Genomic DNA, 19,979 nt, shown 5'->3' on the forward strand with positions numbered 1-19,979 from the left:
CATGTACACGTTGACCTACTTGCACTATTACAATTGTCCGTTAAATAAACAAAAAATAATTTCTTCTTGGGATAAAAACAAAACTATTGTCACTTCTATTAGCACTGTACAGACTGATTAATTTAAAAAAAAAAAGGTAAAAATTGCGGGATGTTGAAAAGATGATGCGGATATACGATAGTAAATATGGTGATAGTTCAGCGGCGGACGACAGTGGACTGCGTCGTTTGGAAAGATATCAGTGTTGAGGGCAAAGGCCGCATACCTTCGTTAGCGGCTGAATAGCGGAAAATTACTTGGGCTAGGTTTTGTTTGAAACGGAAGAATATAAATATGGACTCGATTTAAAAATCATGAAACCTAAAATATCCAACATATCGCCCCCCTTGAACCAACCTGGTTCAATGAAAAAACTGAAAAATGGGAAAAGACAAATGAAAATAAATTGAAAGGGGGTGAAAGGGAATGCTTAGGAATTAATTGGTAGGAAGAAGGGAAACTTTGACGGTTGGCCGACTGAAGTTCCCTGTAGCGGTGCGTAGATGGACCACTCGTACAATTCCGTCTGCTCCTGGAGATACTGCGGTGATTCTTGCAAGTTTCCATTGTAGGGGAGGAGTGTTAGGCTCATGAATAACAACAAGGTCACCAATCTTGAGGTTCTCTGTTTTACTCGTCCACTTAGAGTGATGCTGTAGAGTATGCAGATACTCTTGGGACCATCGAGTCCAGATGTGTTGAGAGAATGCCTGAACTAATTGCCATCTCCTCAAGCGGTTACAAGAAGTTTCATCATATTGAGGTTCAACCATGGATTTCAGAGGTCCACCAGTTAAAAAGTGTCCTGGGGTTAGAGACTCTAAGTCATTCGGATCTCCAGAGAGAGGGGTAAGCGGTCTTGAATTTAATATTGCTTCGACACGTGACACGAGAGTTATGAATTCTTCATAAGTCAGGATTTGGCCACCGATTACTCTATGAAGGTGATGCTTAGCACTCCTAACAGCTCGTTCCCACAAGCCACCTTGATGAGGCGCGTGTGGAGGCAGAAATTTGAAAGAAATGTTGTTTTCTTCAGCAAAACGGTGAGTTACTGGATTGCAAAGGAGGTTGTTAAAACATTTGTGAAGTGCAGCAGCTTCTCCGACAAAGTTGGTTCCACAATCACTATGAATTTCCTTCACTGAACCACGTCTGGAAATAAAACGTGTAAGAGCTGCTATATAAGCTTCTGAGGACAAATCCGACACAACTTCTAAGTGTACGGCTTTCGTTGCAAAGCAGACAAATAGACAAAGATAAACTTTAATAGGCTGAAGCCTTTTTAGGACATACAATTTCACTGTAAATGGTCCGGCATAGTCGACTCCAGTAACATTAAAAGGTCGGGTTGCTACCACTCTTGGGGAAGGTAAGTCTCCCATCAATGGTGTGTTTGGCTTAGGTTTCATTCTGAAACATCTCAGGCGTTTAAAAATCCTGGAGCGTATGATACTACGAGCAGAAAGTATCCAATATTTCTCACGAAGAACAGCTTGGAGTTGTGTTGGTCCACAGTGAAGAAAGATGCGATGATGATAATCAATTATCAAATTTACAACAAAATGATCCTTTGGTAAGATAATTTGATGCTTGGCGCTGTACGGCAACTCAGAATGTTTCAGTCGTCCTCCAACTCTTAACAAACCTTCATCATCCATAAACGGTGAAAGGCGTTGAATGCGAGAAGAACACACATTCTTCTTTGACAGGGAATTAATATCCTCAGAGAAACTCTCTCTTTGAACAAGCCAACAAATCCGTTTGTTCGATACTTCTAACTCTTCAAGTGTGAGAGAATGAGTAATCCTTTGCTTAGTTTTCAAGCAGGAAATAAAACGTAAAACGTAGCCCATGACATGAAGTAGTTTAGTCCATGAAGAGAATTTATTGATAAACTTCAGATCTTGATCTTCAGCTATCGTAAGAAGATTTAGTGTTGTGGTTTTAATTTCTGGGAGTTCCTCTTCGGGAAGATGACTCGATGGTTGAGGCCATGAATCAGATGAACTCTTAAGCCATGTGGGTCCAGACCACCAGAGCTTGTTATGAATAAGAAGAGATGGGGTTAATCCTCTAGAGGCAACATCAGCGGGGTTTTCAAGAGTAGAAATGTGTTTCCATATGCAGGAAGGGGTCAATTCTTGAATCTGTGCAACACGATTTGCAACATATAACTTCAAACGATGAGAAGGGGTGTGAATCCATGAAAGAGCCACAGTGGAGTCACTCCAAGCGGTAACAGAATCTATCTTGTAGCGATCTGAGAGTTGATCAACACAGTAGTGTAACAGTTTGGCTAAAATATGTGCTCCGCACAGTTCAAGGCGAGGAATCGTGATACGTTTCAGGGGTGCCACACGTGACTTGGCTATTAATAAGTTGACATATATACTGCCTTGCGGGTTCTCAGTTCGTAGATAAACACATCCAGCAAAACCGAGTTCACTTGCATCTGAAAATCCATGCAACTGAATATTAACCGCATCACTCAGAGATATGTACCTGCCAATCTCCAAATTTTCAATCTCAGGAAGTTCGTTGACAAAAGTTGACCATCTGTCGATAATATCACTAGGAAGAGTATTATCCCAATCTAGGCCTAGTGACCATATATGCTGCATGAGAGCCTTAGCCCAAAAAATAACAGGGGTAAGCATGCCTGTTACATCATAAATCTTAGCGATGGAAGACAAAATTGCTCTTTTGGTAAAAATCAATGGAGCTTCAGAAATTGCATATGAGAATGTGTCTGAGTGTGGATTCCACTTCAGTCCAAGAATACTAACACAAGGTGAGTCAGTTGATAAGCAGTGTTGAGGGGGTAAATTTTCCAATATTTGGCTATTGTTAGACGCCCATTTGCGAAGTTCAAAGCCTCCTTTTCGTAAAAGGTTTATTACATCTTGCTGTAATTTTGCAGCTTCTTCAACAGTATCGCTGCCTAGTAGCGCATCGTCTACGTAAATTTGTCGTTTAAGTGCATGAGCAGCAAGTTCATGATTCTTTCCTTCATCATGAATTAATTGTTGTATTACTCGATTAGCCAAAAATGGCGAAGAAGTCATACCATAAGTAACGGTTGTCAACTGAAAAACTCGAAGCGGCTGTGACATTTCTTCTCTCCAATAGATGAGTTGAAAACGTTGGTCTTGTTCATGAATAGAGATCATACGGAACATCTGTTTGATATCACAAGCAAAGGCGATCCTATTTTGACGAAAACGTAGAATTATGTCTGTTATTTAATTATGTAACTTGGGTCCTTGATGCTGTAGACTGTTAAGTGTTACACCAGTTGAAGTTTGAGAGGACGCATTAAATACAACACGTATCTTTCCATCCTTAAAGACACCGTGGTGTGGTAAGAAGCAATGATATTGGTTATTTAGATCAAATAAGTTTGAGGGTTTCATTTGACCAGAGGATTCGTAGTCATTCATAAATTCAATGTACTTTTCTTTGAAATCAGGTTGCGATTGAAACTTACGTTCAAGCGATTTGAAAGTTTGTAAAGCAACTGTAGAAGAATTTCCTAGTTTTACTGGATTTTCTTTGAACGGTAAACAACAAACATATCTTCCCGTCTCGTCACGAGAGTGAGTTTTCAAAAAATGATCTTCACATTCCATTTCCTCTGGGGATAGCTTAGAACAAGCAGGTGGTTCTTCCAATGCCCAAAATCGCTGAAGTGTTTCATGAAGTGTAAGATCATTGATGGAAAGTAAAGTCGTCAATCCACTGAAGGTTTGGCCGTCTTGTGAAGTAGGCACGTTCCCAAGGACAACATATCCAAAAATAGTGTTTATAGTGTATGGCATACGATCACCAAGACTGGTGGCAGATCCAATAATAGTTTGAGCAAACAGATCCGCACCGATGAGCAAATGTCCAGGAGTGTCGAAGTTGGGATCGGCAAGTGCGTATTCTTTGATTTGAGCCTTTATTTCAGAAGATATCTTGACACTAGGCATATCATTGGTAATTCTATCAAGTATGAGGACAGGATGTGCCGTAGCAAGTGTTTTCCCGTTAAGCGAAGAAATATTTACAAAGGAAAGTCCCTTAGGCTTTATTCGAGCTGAGGCAATGCCCTTTATCTCGTGAACGCCAACAGACGAACGCTGAATGTGAATCATACTGGCACAGTGTTCAGATATTATACTCGTTTGTGATGCACTATAAAGCACAGCTCGGACAATAATATTATGACCATTCGAGGTAGAAATTTTTACCAATGCAGTGGCAAGAAGTACAGTACAGTTGTGGCTGGCAGCACCAGTGTCTACATGAGCAGAGAGTGTATTTGATTCAAATCCTTGCGGTACAGGAGCCTTCAATTGTGTTGTGGAATTGGCCTGAGTCTTATTCGAGGGCTTAACAGATTTTTTCATTATAGGCTGGTCCGTTTTGTAAAAATGCAGTAGCGTATGGTGTCGCTTAAAACAAACTCGACACGAACTGGATGACTTACATGAGCCTAAGAAATGTCGTCCTAAACAATTAACACATAGGCTATTGTTCTTAATGAAGTTGAACCTATCGTGTGGTGATAAGGCACCAAAAACATCACAGCGAAAAATGTTATGCGATGCTCCATTGCAGTAAGCACAAGTATGAGCTTGTTCATTGTCATTAGAAGAAAGCATTACAACTTTGCTTGGCTTGGGACTAGCGGTTTGCCTACCTAGATAAGGCATGTTCTTACTACTTCCATAGTTTTTTAACTGAAGGGAAGAATTAGCATGTGAGGTCGAGCCTAAGTTAGCCGCCTCTCTGTAAGAACACTCATTTTCCAGAAAGTTTATTATTTCTGTGACAGAAGGAACCTGTTTTGAGTCATCTCGTTTTTGTTCAAAATCTGAACGCATAGCGGAATCAAGCTTTCTCAAAATATGTGTACTTAAGATCAGGTTGTCATCAGTTATGTTATGGCCAAGTGCTTTAAGAGCTTGCTGATTTCCATTAAAAATTGAAATAAAATTCCTAAGTTGTGTAACATTAGGCTTAGTAAGCTGCGGTAGGTCCAAGATGTTAGTAGAATGTAATGAAATCAAGAGCCTTGTATTGTGGTACCTCTTAAGCAGGGTTTGCCAAGCAATTACATAATTAGCACTATTTAGTGGTATAGACTTAACTAAGTTCAAAGGTTCATCTGAAAGACAGCTTATGAGATATGAGAATTTCTCAACATTAGAAATTGTTTTATTATTATGTACAGTACTTTCAAACAGGCCATGAAATGAGACCCATTGCTCAGGATTGCCAGAGAATGTTGGCAGTTTGATTTGCGGCAATTTCACAGTCAGATTAACTGTAGGAGTAGTAGGGCCTACCTCGGAAGTAGAGTCATTTAGGCGTGACTCTTCAAGTTTAACTGGTGGAAGTAACAAACTACAGTTTGACTGAATCTCAACAAAATAATCAGAAATTTTTTCTTGCAGTGAAGTAATTTTATCATCTTGAATATCTTCAGGAGTGGGAGTAGTTTGAAAAAGTTTATTTACTATTCTCTCAAATTCTGAGTGCTTGGTTATTGCACTTTAAAACAAGAGTTTAAGTTTAGCAATCTGTTGCTCGCTTAAAGTAGTCACAACCTGAGTTTCTTTCAATGCATTGACTTGTTTATTTATTGACTCAAGCCTAGCTTGAATAAGTTCACTCTGTTTGGTGAAGGAAGAAAACCTCATGTTGAAAGAAAATTAAACATAGGAAATATTCAGCACAAAACAAATCTGCAGTAATGATAAGACAATAAAATATAATTTGACTTTCCTCAATTTAATCAAATTCTCAAATGCACAAGTTAGGCCTATAGTCTATGCTTAGGCTATGGGTAGCACAGGCAAAAGCAACACTGCATAGGTAGTACAACTTAATGGTGTGCTATCAAATACATAATAATAAGAGATGCTTTCTTAACAAAATAGGTTAACTATTTATACCAATAATCCAAACTATTTTGTGGCTTAAATAGTTTAAGAAATATTTCCAAGTATATGTGCAGTATAACTTACTTGTCGTAATCTATCATCAGCAAAATATTCACATAGGTATTTCTCATATTAATCCAGTGCACATTAAAACCATTGAAAATAATATCAGTTATATTATTTGTTTACTTATTAACTGCAATGATAATTATTTGAATCAGTCAATAAGTTCGAAATCAAAGTCAATCTTGAGTAGATTTGAGGTTATTCTGACTATCACTCAAATGTAGTAATGTAAACAAAAATCTGACAAGCTGACAGCTAAAGTGAACTGACAGGCTGACAAGCGATGCGGTAGTGAAGTCTTGATATTTGTAGCCGTAGACTCGACGTCGTAGATGGCTGTGGCAGTGACGTAGCGGTTAGCGGACAGGAAATTCCAGGAAGGAATATTGGAATAGTCTATTTGAAACAGGAACAGGAATGTCAATTTGGACTCACAATCGTACAGGAAAAGGAGCACAAATACAAAATGGCGGAATGAGCAAAATTATTCCACGCAATGAGAAACGAAATCGAAATGAAATACCATTCAGCTAGAATACGTAAAAAATGAAGTGATATTACAAGTATTCGTGGTAGGAATAAATAAAATTATGTTCTAACCAGAAACTGGTAAAATAATCCGGTTCGATGAGGCCCAAAAAATGTTTGGTATAATAAGAAAAATATGTACATAGAATGAAATTAATCAGTCTTAATTAGGCTAATTTTTAAAGTGCTAAACAATGTTGAATTGCTGTCACAGACCTTAGTGAAGCTGAAGAGATGTTTGGTTTGGGGTACCCCACCTGACTTGAAGCACTGGGCAATGGCGGCGTCGACGAGGACTGTCCATGTACACGTTGACCTACTTGCACTATTACAATTGTCCGTTAAATAAACAAAAAATAATTTCTTCTTGGGATAAAAACAAAACTATTGTCACTTCTATTAGCACTGTACAGACTGATTAATTTAAAGAAAAAAAAGGTAAAAATTGCGGGATGTTGAAAAGATGATGCGGATATACGATAGTAAATATGGTGATAGTTCAGCGGCGGACGACAGTGGACTGCGTCGTTTGGAAAGATATCAGTGTTGAGGGCAAAGGCCGCATACCTTCGTTATCGCGAAGAGCGGCTGAATAGCGGAAAATTACTTGGGCTAGGTTTTGTTTGAAACGGAAGAATATAAATATGGACTGGATTTAAAAATCATGAAACCTAAAATATCCAACAATCATAGTGCGGAGCCTTTGGCGAATTTCCAACCGAGCTTTGAATTCCAATTGTATTCTTTTTTTAGCTATAAAAAGTATTAAAAACTCCTACCCAATATAAGTGCTATTTCTTTAACTACTATAGTAGTGCCGTTCAAAAGCTACATTAAATATATTTCAATATAATATATTTATTTGATCCCCTGATGCAGCTACAATCAGTTAGTTACTTACTGTACAAACATTAGCTAGGTTCCTGTTGTACTAAATGACTCTGTATTGTATGAATGATGTGTATATTGATCCCCTGATGCAGCTTAATACAATCAGTCAGTTACTTATATTGTACAGGCATTAGCTACGTTCCTGTTGTACTAAATGGCTCTGTATTGTATGAATGATGTGCATATTGAACCCATGATGAACCTATGATTCATCTATGATGCATCAATGATCCATCTTTGATGCATCTATGATGCATCAATGATCCATCTTTGATGCATCTATGATGCATCTATGATTCATCTATGATGCATCAATGATCCATCTTTGATGCATCTATGATGCATCAATGATCCATCCTTTGATGCATCTATGATGCATCTATGATTCATCTATGATGCATCAATGATCCATCTTTGATGCATCTCTGATGCATCAATGATCCATCTTTGATGCATCTATGATTCATCTTTGATGCATCTATGATTCATCTATGATGCACCAATGATCCATCTTTGATGCATCTATGATGCATCTATGATTCATCTATGATGCATCAATGATCCATCTATGATTCATCTATGATGCATCAATGATCCATCTATGATGCATCTATGATTCATCTATGATGCATCAATGATCCATCTTTGATGCATCTATGATGCATCTATGATTCATCTATGATGCATCAATGATCCATCTATGATTCATCTATGATGCATCAATGATCCATCTTTGATGCATCTATGATGCATCAATGATCCATCTTTGATGCATCTATGATGCATCTATGATTCATCTATGATGCATCAATGATCCATCTTTGATGCATCTATGATGCATCAATGATCCGCATCTATGATTCATCTATGATGCATCAATGATCCATCTTTGATGCATCTATGATGCATCAATGATCCATCTTTGATGCATCTATGATGCATCTATGATTCATCTATGATGCATCAATGATCCATCTTTGATGCATCTATGATGCATCAAGGATCCATCTTTGATGCATCTATGATGCATCTATGATTCATCTATGATGCATCAATGATCCATCTTTGATGCATCTATGATGCATCAATGATCCATCTTTGATGCATCTATGATGCATCAATGATCCATCTTTGATGCATCTATGATGCATCAATGATCCATCTTTGATGCATCTATGATGCATCTATGATTCATCTATGATGCATCAATGATCCATCCTTTGATGCATCTATGATGCATCTATGATTCATCTATGATGCATCAATGATCCATCTTTGATGCATCTATGATGCATCTATGATGCATCAATGATCCATCCTTTGATGCATCTATGATGCATCTATGATTCATCTATGATGCATCAATGATCCATCTTTGATGCATCTATGATGCATCTATGATTCATCTATGATGCATCAATGATCCATCTATGATGCATCTATGTTCCATCTATGATGCATCTATGTTCCATCTATGATGCATTCCATCTATGACGCATCTATGTTCCATCTATGAAGCATCTATGATGTATCTATGATGAATCTATGATGCATCTATGATGCATCTATGATCCATCTATGATGCATCTATGATGCATCTATGATTCATCTATGATGCATCAATGATCCATCTTTGATGCATCTATGATGCATCAATGATCCATCCTTTGATGCATCTATGATTCATCTATGATGCATCAATGATCCATCTTTGATGCATCTATGATGCATCAATGATCCATCTTTGATGCATCTATGATGCATCTATGATTCATCTATGATGCATCTATGATTCATCTATGATGCATCAATGATCCATCTTTGATGCATCTATGATGCATCAATGATCCATCTTTGATGCATCTATGATGGATCTATGATTCATCTATGATGCATCAATGATCCATCTTTGATGCATCTATGATGCATCAATGATCCATCCTTTGATGCATCTATGATGCATCTATGATTCATCTATGATGCATCAATGATCCATCTTTGATGCATCTATGATGCATCAATGATCCATCTTTGATGCATCTATGATGCATCAATGATCCATCTTTGATGCATCTATGATGCATCTATGATTCATTTATGATGCATCAATGATCCATCTTTGATGCATCTATGATGCATCAATGATCCATCCTTTGATGCATCTATGATGCATCTATGATTCATCTATGATGCATCAATGATCCATCTTTGATGCATCTATGATGCATCAATGATCCTGTAATGTAAAAATAACAGCATAGGTCCTCTTTACTATCATAGTTCCCATAGTTTTTAGGGATCAACCGGGGATCAAACCAGCAACCTCCAGATTTAAAAGCAAACACTATAACCACTCGACTATCCATACAATATTATTACGACAATATTATATGGTTTTAGATGGATCTTTCTACAAAGCTGTCGTCTTGCGAGGTGCTCTCTTCCCCTTTGAAAGTCCCCATCAAAGATCTGACCGAGCCGGCGAAAATTCAATCTGCTAGACGAATCAACACGAGATTCGGAACCATGGTGATCGTACTACACGTCACCACATCTGCCGGCGAGGAGAGGGTGACATTTTTACCCTCGAGGTTCACCAGCCTCCTCACAGACGAAGATCTAGAATGTTTCACAAACTCTAAATTGTATAGTGTTAAATGTACGGGGATGGTGGGGAATTCCCCAAATGTGCTTATTTATAAACATTAGTTTTTAGCATGTTGTTCAGTAGTAGTAGTGCTCAGTAGTTTTTAACACTTCACTCAATTCTTTATAAATTAGTAATGTGTCTTGCTTGTAGAATAAATATTTGTAACATTATAACTGCGTTTTCAATTTCAAGTGCACCCTCAAAATAAGGGAGGGGGGTATTATATGGTATAATACTAAGCCAGTTCCTCTGGATACAAGTACAATACGATATAATACCTGAACCTGGGGGTGTCCTTCAGACACTCGGACAGTCCCAAACCCTGTCCTAAAGGGTGCACAACAAGTTTTCTATATACTATTTGCTAGGGACATGAAGTTTTTTTCGTTTGGCGAGAAGGTGAGGTTTTTTTTGTTTGGCGGGAAAATAAAAGTGAGGTTATGTAACTTGGCGGGAACCTACGCAATACGTTGTTTGGCGGGAATCGGCGGAGAAGAAGTAAGGTTTTTTTCGTTTAGCGCGAAAGTCACTTGGCGGGAAGGTGATTTTTTCGTTTGGCGCGAAAGTAAGGTTATATTACTTGGCAGGAAGGTGATTTTTTCGTCTGGCGCGAAAATAAATGTGAGGTTATGTTACTTGGCGGGAAGGAGAAACTTTTTCGTTTAGCACGAAAGTGAGGTTATGTTTCTTGGCGGGAAGGTGAAGTTTTTTTCGTTTGGCGGGAACCTACGTATGCAATACGTAAAGTGAGGTTAGATGTTTGGCGCGAAAACAAAAGTGAGGTTAGACCACGTGGGACACCAAAGGGCGACCACGTGGGACAAAAGGGGGCATGGCCTAGGGGGAAGGGTGGGGATGAAATGCTGCTCTCTGATTGGTGGCCGCAAGAGCTGCTTTTCCTACTCTTGTACTCTCCTAAAGGCCTGCATTGGTTTGTAAACGTAGAAAATAAGGGCGTGGTATCCCGCGGGTGTATTGGTATTGGTCTTATTGTGTGGAGTACCTACTCAAGTTGCCGCCGGCGATAGGCATTGTTGAACTCCCTGCGGAAGTTACAATTGTCAATCAAAAGCAGCGAATTGAAGCTGGTATTGTGCTGCTAAAGATCGTCTACTCGTCTAACGATGCCAATAGAGCTGCTAGCTCACTTGGGACATGAGTTGGTGGTAACTTATAAACATTCGATCATCATTTTTTATCTTTTTGGTTCGTAGTTAAACTTGCAAGACACTCTCTACAGAACAAAAAAATAGTTTATTAGATAACTTACTAAAAGTAAGTTTTTCTTACATTTTAACCAAGGGACCATCATGACGTAGTTTACATTCATTTAAATTATTAGACTTTGATCCAAACTTAGATGTAAATTGTTCTACTGTTCTTAGAAATATTAACCTAGTAACATTTTTTTATTCATATGTGTATTGAAGAGAACCTTCGACCATATCTACTACTCTTTGATGGTCTTTCAGCCATTTTGCTATTATTGTTTCTGATTGTTTTGGGTTGAACATTGAATATTTTCAATTTTAAGAAATGATTGTTTAGCTTCTGTACCTTCTTAAATATATTGTAGAAAATGTAATATATTTTTTTCATCAATGACCACATGTTTCAAAGATCCTGTAAAGACTAATAAATGAAGATCTCTCAACCTGAAAACCTAATCAATATTCATTTAAAAAACGTATCAACAACTTCCATCAATTCCTGTAACCAAAATTAATTAATGAATGCTTTTAGGTTGTCAACCCAACCACAAATTACTTTCTCAGACGTCTACACGATGAGAGGCTATTTAATCAGCTGCAGGAAGGGTGTTTTTACATCATTCAAGCAATTAGCCTAACAGCTTGGTTACCCGAACACCTGTGGTCAGGTGATATGTGGAGGCAAAAACCCTTACAACCCCCAAACCCAAACCTTCCAAAAACCGTTGGTAACTTTGCTGTTGTTTTAAAATTATACTGCCAATTCACATACATAGGTTACAATAAGATATAAAAATAAGAAATAAATTTCGTGATTTACTCTTTGGGTCATGTTTATGTCATATTCACTCAAAGTTTTATAAAACTGTAGTAACATAAAACTGTTACTATTAAATATTGATAAGACACTTTGTTTTGGACATTTTCTTATCAAGTTGTAATTTTTTTATGGTTTTCTTTCAATGAAAAATATTGTTAAAAAACGTCACATTTGTCATAGTTTAAACTATGTTTTTTTTATTTTCCACGCGCTTATATACAAAAATATTCCCGTTCTATCAAGCAAAAACAGTATACAAAAAACATTTTTACAGCTATAATTATATTTCATACTTGTTAGTTACTTTTGCTTTTTGTCATCACATTTTTGTAACTTCTCAACTTAATAATCCTCTGATCTTAGTAATGGAAATGTTAATAATAAAATATTTGGTAGATAGCAATATTGGATTTTTCTTTGTTTGAAGTTCATTGTTGGTGATGGTGAGTTAATGTTGTTCAAAGGTTTATTGCGGACATTTTGATTTTGATTTTGATTGGATTTTTATGTGAATCCTGCTTTATGGCAAATTAATTCCGACGGTAAAACTTTGTTGTCAATGCTTTTGCAAAGATTTAAACCACCTCGTCGTCTCCTTTTTAAATACGCTCCCTTCCGACAATTTCTTGAATTCCTACAATGCCATTTACATACTGAAAGGTACGATTCGAAATAACTCTCGAAACGTTACGAAGCGATTTAAACGTCACCTGCGGTTTCTTTGCGAGTTGACGATTTGACTTGTAAATCTAGTGCCGAGGGACTCCCTATACTCCTGTGGGGAGCGGTTAGGGGCGCTTTTTGGGGGAGGTAATGTATGAAATGCTCAGTCCCTTAGCTTAAGTCAACAGTTGCCGTTGAGAGGACCAAATTGATTGAGGGATTGCTATTGTCCCCGCCCCAAGTCTCAAGTCAGTTTTCCCCCAGAATCTACCGTTTTCCACGTGCGGTGTTTTGAGCACGTGAGTGGAAAATGTACAACATTATTCTATTAGCTTCAATTTTCAGTTTGTTTTCAGATAGATACATTTGTTCCGACAATATTTACAACACAACAAACAACAACAATATTTTAGTTGTAGTTGTACTGACGTTTTCCAGTTATGTAACCCTGCATTTTGTAAAAAGATATTCTTGATTTCTGAACAATTATTATGTGTTATAGTTGTTCTATTGTATTACTGTTAATTTCAAACAATGTTAGCTTTTATATTTAAGTTAATTTACCTTAAAAATAGCAAAAACCACAAAACAATTCAGGTTATTTTTGCATACTAGCCTACTACGTGATTATGTTTTGTTACATTGAATTGTTAATACTTTACACCCGAGTTTTATAGTTCCTCTTATTTGAAATATTGCTTAACACTTTATAATAAATATTTTTGTACTGGTCAGCTTTACAATTAATTAATATCCATTATTTCAAACCGGCTAAATTATGTTATTTACGTAATCTTTGCAAAGATCTTCCTCCAAAAATTTGGGTTTTTACTATTCGTGATGAAAAATATCCGCAAAAGATACTTACACAATTAACATAAATTACCGTCATCAAAAGTGCACTTCAAAACGAAGAGCTGATTAACTATTTTGTAATTTTTGGTAAAATAGCGTTTAATCAATTCTAAAAATCTGGCAATTTCCGGAGGGTTATCTTAAAACAATTATATAATCGTTGCAAACGGAATTTATTGTGCAATCGACGCCGTGTCTCTTATGTTAGCAATACCAGCAAAACTCTTAAACAGGTGATTTGCATGACAATCATTGTTTGGTATAATAAGAAAAATATGTACATAGAATGAAATTAATCAGTCTTAATTAGGCTAATTTTTAAAGTGCTAAACAATGTTGAATTGCTGTCACAGACCTTAGTGAAGCTGAAGAGATGTTTGGTTTGGGGTACCCCACCTGACTTGAAGCACTGGGCAATGGCGGCGTCGACGAGGACTGTCCATGTACACGTTGACCTACTTGCACTATTACAATTGTCCGTTAAATAAACAAAAAATAATTTCTTCTTGGGATAAAAACAAAACTATTGTCACTTCTATTAGCACTGTACAGACTGATTAATTTAAAGAAAAAAAAGGTAAAAATTGCGGGATGTTGAAAAGATGATGCGGATATACGATAGTAAATATGGTGATAGTTCAGCGGCGGACGACAGTGGACTGCGTCGTTTGGAAAGATATCAGTGTTGAGGGCAAAGGCCGCATACCTTCGTTAGCGGCTGAATAGCGGAAAATTACTTGGGCTAGGTTTTGTTTGAAACGGAAGAATATAAATATGGACTCGATTTAAAAATCATGAAACCTAAAATATCCAACATATCGCCCCCCTTGAACCAACCTGGTTCAATGAAAAAACTGAAAAATGGGAAAAGACAAATGAAAATAAATTGAAAGGGGGTGAAAGGGAATGCTTAGGAATTAATTGGTAGGAAGAAGGGAAACTTTGACGGTTGGCCGACTGAAGTTCCCTGTAGCGGTGCGTAGATGGACCACTCGTACAATTCCGTCTGCTCCTGGAGATACTGCGGTGATTCTTGCAAGTTTCCATTGTAGGGGAGGAGTGTTAGGCTCATGAATAACAACAAGGTCACCAATCTTGAGGTTCTCTGTTTTACTCGTCCACTTAGAGTGATGCTGTAGAGTATGCAGATACTCTTGGGACCATCGAGTCCAGATGTGTTGAGAGAATGCCTGAACTAATTGCCATCTCCTCAAGCGGTTACAAGAAGTTTCATCATATTGAGGTTCAACCATGGATTTCAGAGGTCCACCAGTTAAAAAGTGTCCTGGGGTTAGAGACTCTAAGTCATTCGGATCTCCAGAGAGAGGGGTAAGCGGTCTTGAATTTAATATTGCTTCGACACGTGACACGAGAGTTATGAATTCTTCATAAGTCAGGATTTGGCCACCGATTACTCTATGAAGGTGATGCTTAGCACTCCTAACAGCTCGTTCCCACAAGCCACCTTGATGAGGCGCGTGTGGAGGCAGAAATTTGAAAGAAATGTTGTTTTCTTCAGCAAAACGGTGAGTTACTGGATTGCAAAGGAGGTTGTTAAAACATTTGTGAAGTGCAGCAGCTGCTCCGACAAAGTTGGTTCCACAATCACTATGAATTTCCTTCACTGAACCACGTCTGGAAATAAAACGTGTAAGAGCTGCTATATAAGCTTCTGAGGACAAATCCGACACAACTTCTAAGTGTACGGCTTTCGTTGCAAAGCAGACAAATAGACAAAGATAAACTTTAATAGGCTGAAGCCTTTTTAGGACATACAATTTCACTGTAAATGGTCCGGCATAGTCGACTCCAGTAACATTAAAAGGTCGGGTTGCTACCACTCTTGGGGAAGGTAAGTCTCCCATCAATGGTGTGTTTGGCTTAGGTTTCATTCTGAAACATCTCAGGCGTTTAAAAATCCTGGAGCGTATGATACTACGAGCAGAAAGTATCCAATATTTCTCACGAAGAACAGCTTGGAGTTGTGTTGGTCCACAGTGAAGAAAGATGCGATGATGATAATCAATTATCAAATTTACAACAAAATGATCCTTTGGTAAGATAATTTGATGCTTGGCGCTGTACGGCAACTCAGAATGTTTCAGTCGTCCTCCAACTCTTAACAAACCTTCATCATCCATAAACGGTGAAAGGCGTTGAATGCGAGAAGAACACACATTCTTCTTTGACAGGGAATTAATATCCTCAGAGAAACTCTCTCTTTGAACAAGCCAACAAATCCGTTTGTTCGATACTTCTAACTCTTCAAGTGTGAGAGAATGAGTAATCCTTTGCTTAGTTTTCAAGCAGGAAATAAAACGTAAAACGTAGCCCATGACATGAAGTAGTTTAGTCCATGAAGAGAATTTATTGATAAACTTCAGATCTTGATCTTCAGCTATCGTAAGAAGATTTAGTGTTGTGGTTTTAATTTCTGGGAGTTCCTCTTCGGGAAGATGACTCGATGGTTGAGGCCATGAATCAGATGAACTCTTAAGCCATGTGGGTCCAGACCACCAGAGCTTGTTATGAATAAGAAGAGATGGGGTTAATCCTCTAGAGGCAACATCAGCGGGGTTTTCAAGAGTAGAAATGTGTTTCCATATGCAGGAAGGGGTCAATTCTTGAATCTGTGCAACACGATTTGCAACATATAACTTCAAACGATGAGAAGGGGTGTGAATCCATGAAAGAGCCACAGTGGAGTCACTCCAAGCGGTAACAGAATCTATCTTGTAGCGATCTGAGAGTTGATCAACACAGTAGTGTAACAGTTTGGCTAAAATATGTGCTCCGCACAGTTCAAGGCGAGGAATCGTGATACGTTTCAGGGGTGCCACACGTGACTTGGCTATTAATAAGTTGACATATATACTGCCTTGCGGGTTCTCAGTTCGTAGATAAACACATCCAGCAAAACCGAGTTCACTTGCATCTGAAAATCCATGCAACTGAATATTAACCGCATCACTCAGAGATATGTACCTGCCAATCTCCAAATTTTCAATCTCAGGAAGTTCGTTGACAAAAGTTGACCATCTGTCGATAATATCACTAGGAAGAGTATTATCCCAATCTAGGCCTAGTGACCATATATGCTGCATGAGAGCCTTAGCCCAAAAAATAACAGGGGTAAGCATGCCTGTTACATCATAAATCTTAGCGATGGAAGACAAAATTGCTCTTTTGGTAAAAATCAATGGAGCTTCAGAAATTGCATATGAGAATGTGTCTGAGTGTGGATTCCACTTCAGTCCAAGAATACTAACACAAGGTGAGTCAGTTGATAAGCAGTGTTGAGGGGGTAAATTTTCCAATATTTGGCTATTGTTAGACGCCCATTTGCGAAGTTCAAAGCCTCCTTTTCGTAAAAGGTTTATTACATCTTGCTGTAATTTTGCAGCTTCTTCAACAGTATCGCTGCCTAGTAGCGCATCGTCTACGTAAATTTGTCGTTTAAGTGCATGAGCAGCAAGTTCATGATTCTTTCCTTCATCATGAATTAATTGTTGTATTACTCGATTAGCCAAAAATGGCGAAGAAGTCATACCATAAGTAACGGTTGTCAACTGAAAAACTCGAAGCGGCTGTGACATTTCTTCTCTCCAATAGATGAGTTGAAAACGTTGGTCTTGTTCATGAATAGAGATCATACGGAACATCTGTTTGATATCACAAGCAAAGGCGATCCTATTTTGACGAAAACGTAGAATTATGTCTGTTATTTAATTATGTAACTTGGGTCCTTGATGCTGTAGACTGTTAAGTGTTACACCAGTTGAAGTTTGAGAGGACGCATTAAATACAACACGTATCTTTCCATCCTTAAAGACACCGTGGTGTGGTAAGAAGCAATGATATTGGTTATTTAGATCAAATAAGTTTGAGGGTTTCATTTGACCAGAGGATTCGTAGTCATTCATAAATTCAATGTACTTTTCTTTGAAATCAGGTTGCGATTGAAACTTACGTTCAAGCGATTTGAAAGTTTGTAAAGCAACTGTAGAAGAATTTCCTAGTTTTACTGGATTTTCTTTGAACGGTAAACAACAAACATATCTTCCCGTCTCGTCACGAGAGTGAGTTTTCAAAAAATGATCTTCACATTCCATTTCCTCTGGGGATAGCTTAGAACAAGCAGGTGGTTCTTCCAATGCCCAAAATCGCTGAAGTGTTTCATGAAGTGTAAGATCATTGATGGAAAGTAAAGTCGTCAATCCACTGAAGGTTTGGCCGTCTTGTGAAGTAGGCACGTTCCCAAGGACAACATATCCAAAAATAGTGTTTATAGTGTATGGCATACGATCACCAAGACTGGTGGCAGATCCAATAATAGTTTGAGCAAACAGATCCGCACCGATGAGCAAATGTCCAGGAGTGTCGAAGTTGGGATCGGCAAGTGCGTATTCTTTGATTTGAGCCTTTATTTCAGAAGATATCTTGACACTAGGCATATCATTGGTAATTCTATCAAGTATGAGGACAGGATGTGCCGTAGCAAGTGTTTTCCCGTTAAGCGAAGAAATATTTACAAAGGAAAGTCCCTTAGGCTTTATTCGAGCTGAGGCAATGCCCTTTATCTCGTGAACGCCAACAGACGAACGCTGAATGTGAATCATACTGGCACAGTGTTCAGATATTATACTCGTTTGTGATGCACTATCAAGCACAGCTCGGACAATAATATTATGACCATTCGAGGTAGAAATTTTTACCAATGCAGTGGCAAGAAGTACAGTACAGTTGTGGCTGGCAGCACCAGTGTCTACATGAGCAGAGAGTGTATTTGATTCAAATCCTTGCGGTACAGGAGCCTTCAATTGTGTTGTGGAATTGGCCTGAGTCTTATTCGAGGGCTTAACAGATTTTTTCATTATAGGCTGGTCCGTTTTGTAAAAATGCAGTAGCGTATGGTGTCGCTTAAAACAAACTCGACACGAACTGGATGACTTACATGAGCCTAAGAAATGTCGTCCTAAACAATTAACACATAGGCTATTGTTCTTAATGAAGTTGAACCTATCGTGTGGTGATAAGGCACCAAAAACATCACAGCGAAAAATGTTATGCGATGCTCCATTGCAGTAAGCACAAGTATGAGCTTGTTCATTGTCATTAGAAGAAAGCATTACAACTTTGCTTGGCTTGGGACTAGCGGTTTGCCTACCTAGATAAGGCATGTTCTTACTACTTCCATAGTTTTTTAACTGAAGGGAAGAATTAGCATGTGAGGTCGAGCCTAAGTTAGCCGCCTCTCTGTAAGAACACTCATTTTCCAGAAAGTTTATTATTTCTGTGACAGAAGGAACCTGTTTTGAGTCATCTCGTTTTTGTTCAAAATCTGAACGCATAGCGGAATCAAGCTTTCTCAAAATATGTGTACTTAAGATCAGGTTGTCATCAGTTATGTTATGGCCAAGTGCTTTAAGAGCTTGCTGATTTCCATTAAAAATTGAAATAAAATTCCTAAGTTGTGTAACATTAGGCTTAGTAAGCTGCGGTAGGTCCAAGATGTTAGTAGAATGTAATGAAATCAAGAGCCTTGTATTGTGGTACCTCTTAAGCAGGGTTTGCCAAGCAATTACATAATTAGCACTATTTAGTGGTATAGACTTAACTAAGTTCAAAGGTTCATCTGAAAGACAGCTTATGAGATATGAGAATTTCTCAACATTAGAAATTGTTTTATTATTATGTACAGTACTTTCAAACAGGCCATGAAATGAGACCCATTGCTCAGGATTGCCAGAGAATGTTGGCAGTTTGATTTGCGGCAATTTCACAGTCAGATTAACTGTAGGAGTAGTAGGGCCTACCTCGGAAGTAGAGTCATTTAGGCGTGACTCTTCAAGTTTAACTGGTGGAAGTAACAAACTACAGTTTGACTGAATCTCAACAAAATAATCAGAAATTTTTTCTTGCAGTGAAGTAATTTTATCATCTTGAATATCTTCAGGAGTGGGAGTAGTTTGAAAAAGTTTATTTACTATTCTCTCAAATTCTGAGTGCTTGGTTATTGCACTTTGAGACAAGAGTTTAAGTTTAGCAATCTGTTGCTCGCTTAAAGTAGTCACAACCTGAGTTTCTTTCAATGCATTGACTTGTTTATTTATTGACTCAAGCCTAGCTTGAATAAGTTCACTCTGTTTGGTGAAGGAAGAAAACCTCATGTTGAAAGAAAATTAAACATAGGAAATATTCAGCACAAAACAAATCTGCAGTAATGATAAGACAATAAAATATAATTTGACTTTCCTCAATTTAATCAAATTCTCAAATGCACAAGTTAGGCCTATAGTCTATGCTTAGGCTATGGGTAGCAC

The 19,979-nt window shown here is 37.9% G+C and overlaps 2 protein-coding genes across 2 annotated transcripts; both read right to left on the bottom strand.

Annotated features, from left to right (window-relative positions):
* Window positions 1-476: 476 nt before the first annotated feature.
* On the bottom strand, window positions 477-4,433 carry LOC128982124 (uncharacterized). The gene is made up of 2 exons (XM_054401173.1): window positions 3,530-4,433; window positions 477-2,998 (listed from the first exon to the last, which is right to left on the bottom strand). Exons 1-2 carry the CDS (start codon window positions 4,431-4,433, stop codon window positions 477-479), a joined length of 3,426 nt encoding a protein of 1,141 aa, XP_054257148.1.
* A 10,140-nt stretch (window positions 4,434-14,573) lies between these two features.
* Window positions 14,574-18,530, bottom strand: LOC128982125 (uncharacterized). The gene is made up of 2 exons (XM_054401175.1): window positions 17,627-18,530; window positions 14,574-17,095 (listed from the first exon to the last, which is right to left on the bottom strand). Exons 1-2 carry the CDS (start codon window positions 18,528-18,530, stop codon window positions 14,574-14,576), a joined length of 3,426 nt encoding a protein of 1,141 aa, XP_054257150.1.
* Between the last annotated feature and the right edge of the window lie 1,449 nt (window positions 18,531-19,979).

This window comes from Macrosteles quadrilineatus, unplaced genomic scaffold, assembly GCF_028750875.1.
Source record: "Macrosteles quadrilineatus isolate MER2022 unplaced genomic scaffold, UCM_ALF_1.0 Scaffold_120__1_contigs__length_311821, whole genome shotgun sequence".
Lineage (NCBI taxonomy): Eukaryota > Metazoa > Arthropoda > Insecta > Hemiptera > Cicadellidae > Macrosteles > Macrosteles quadrilineatus.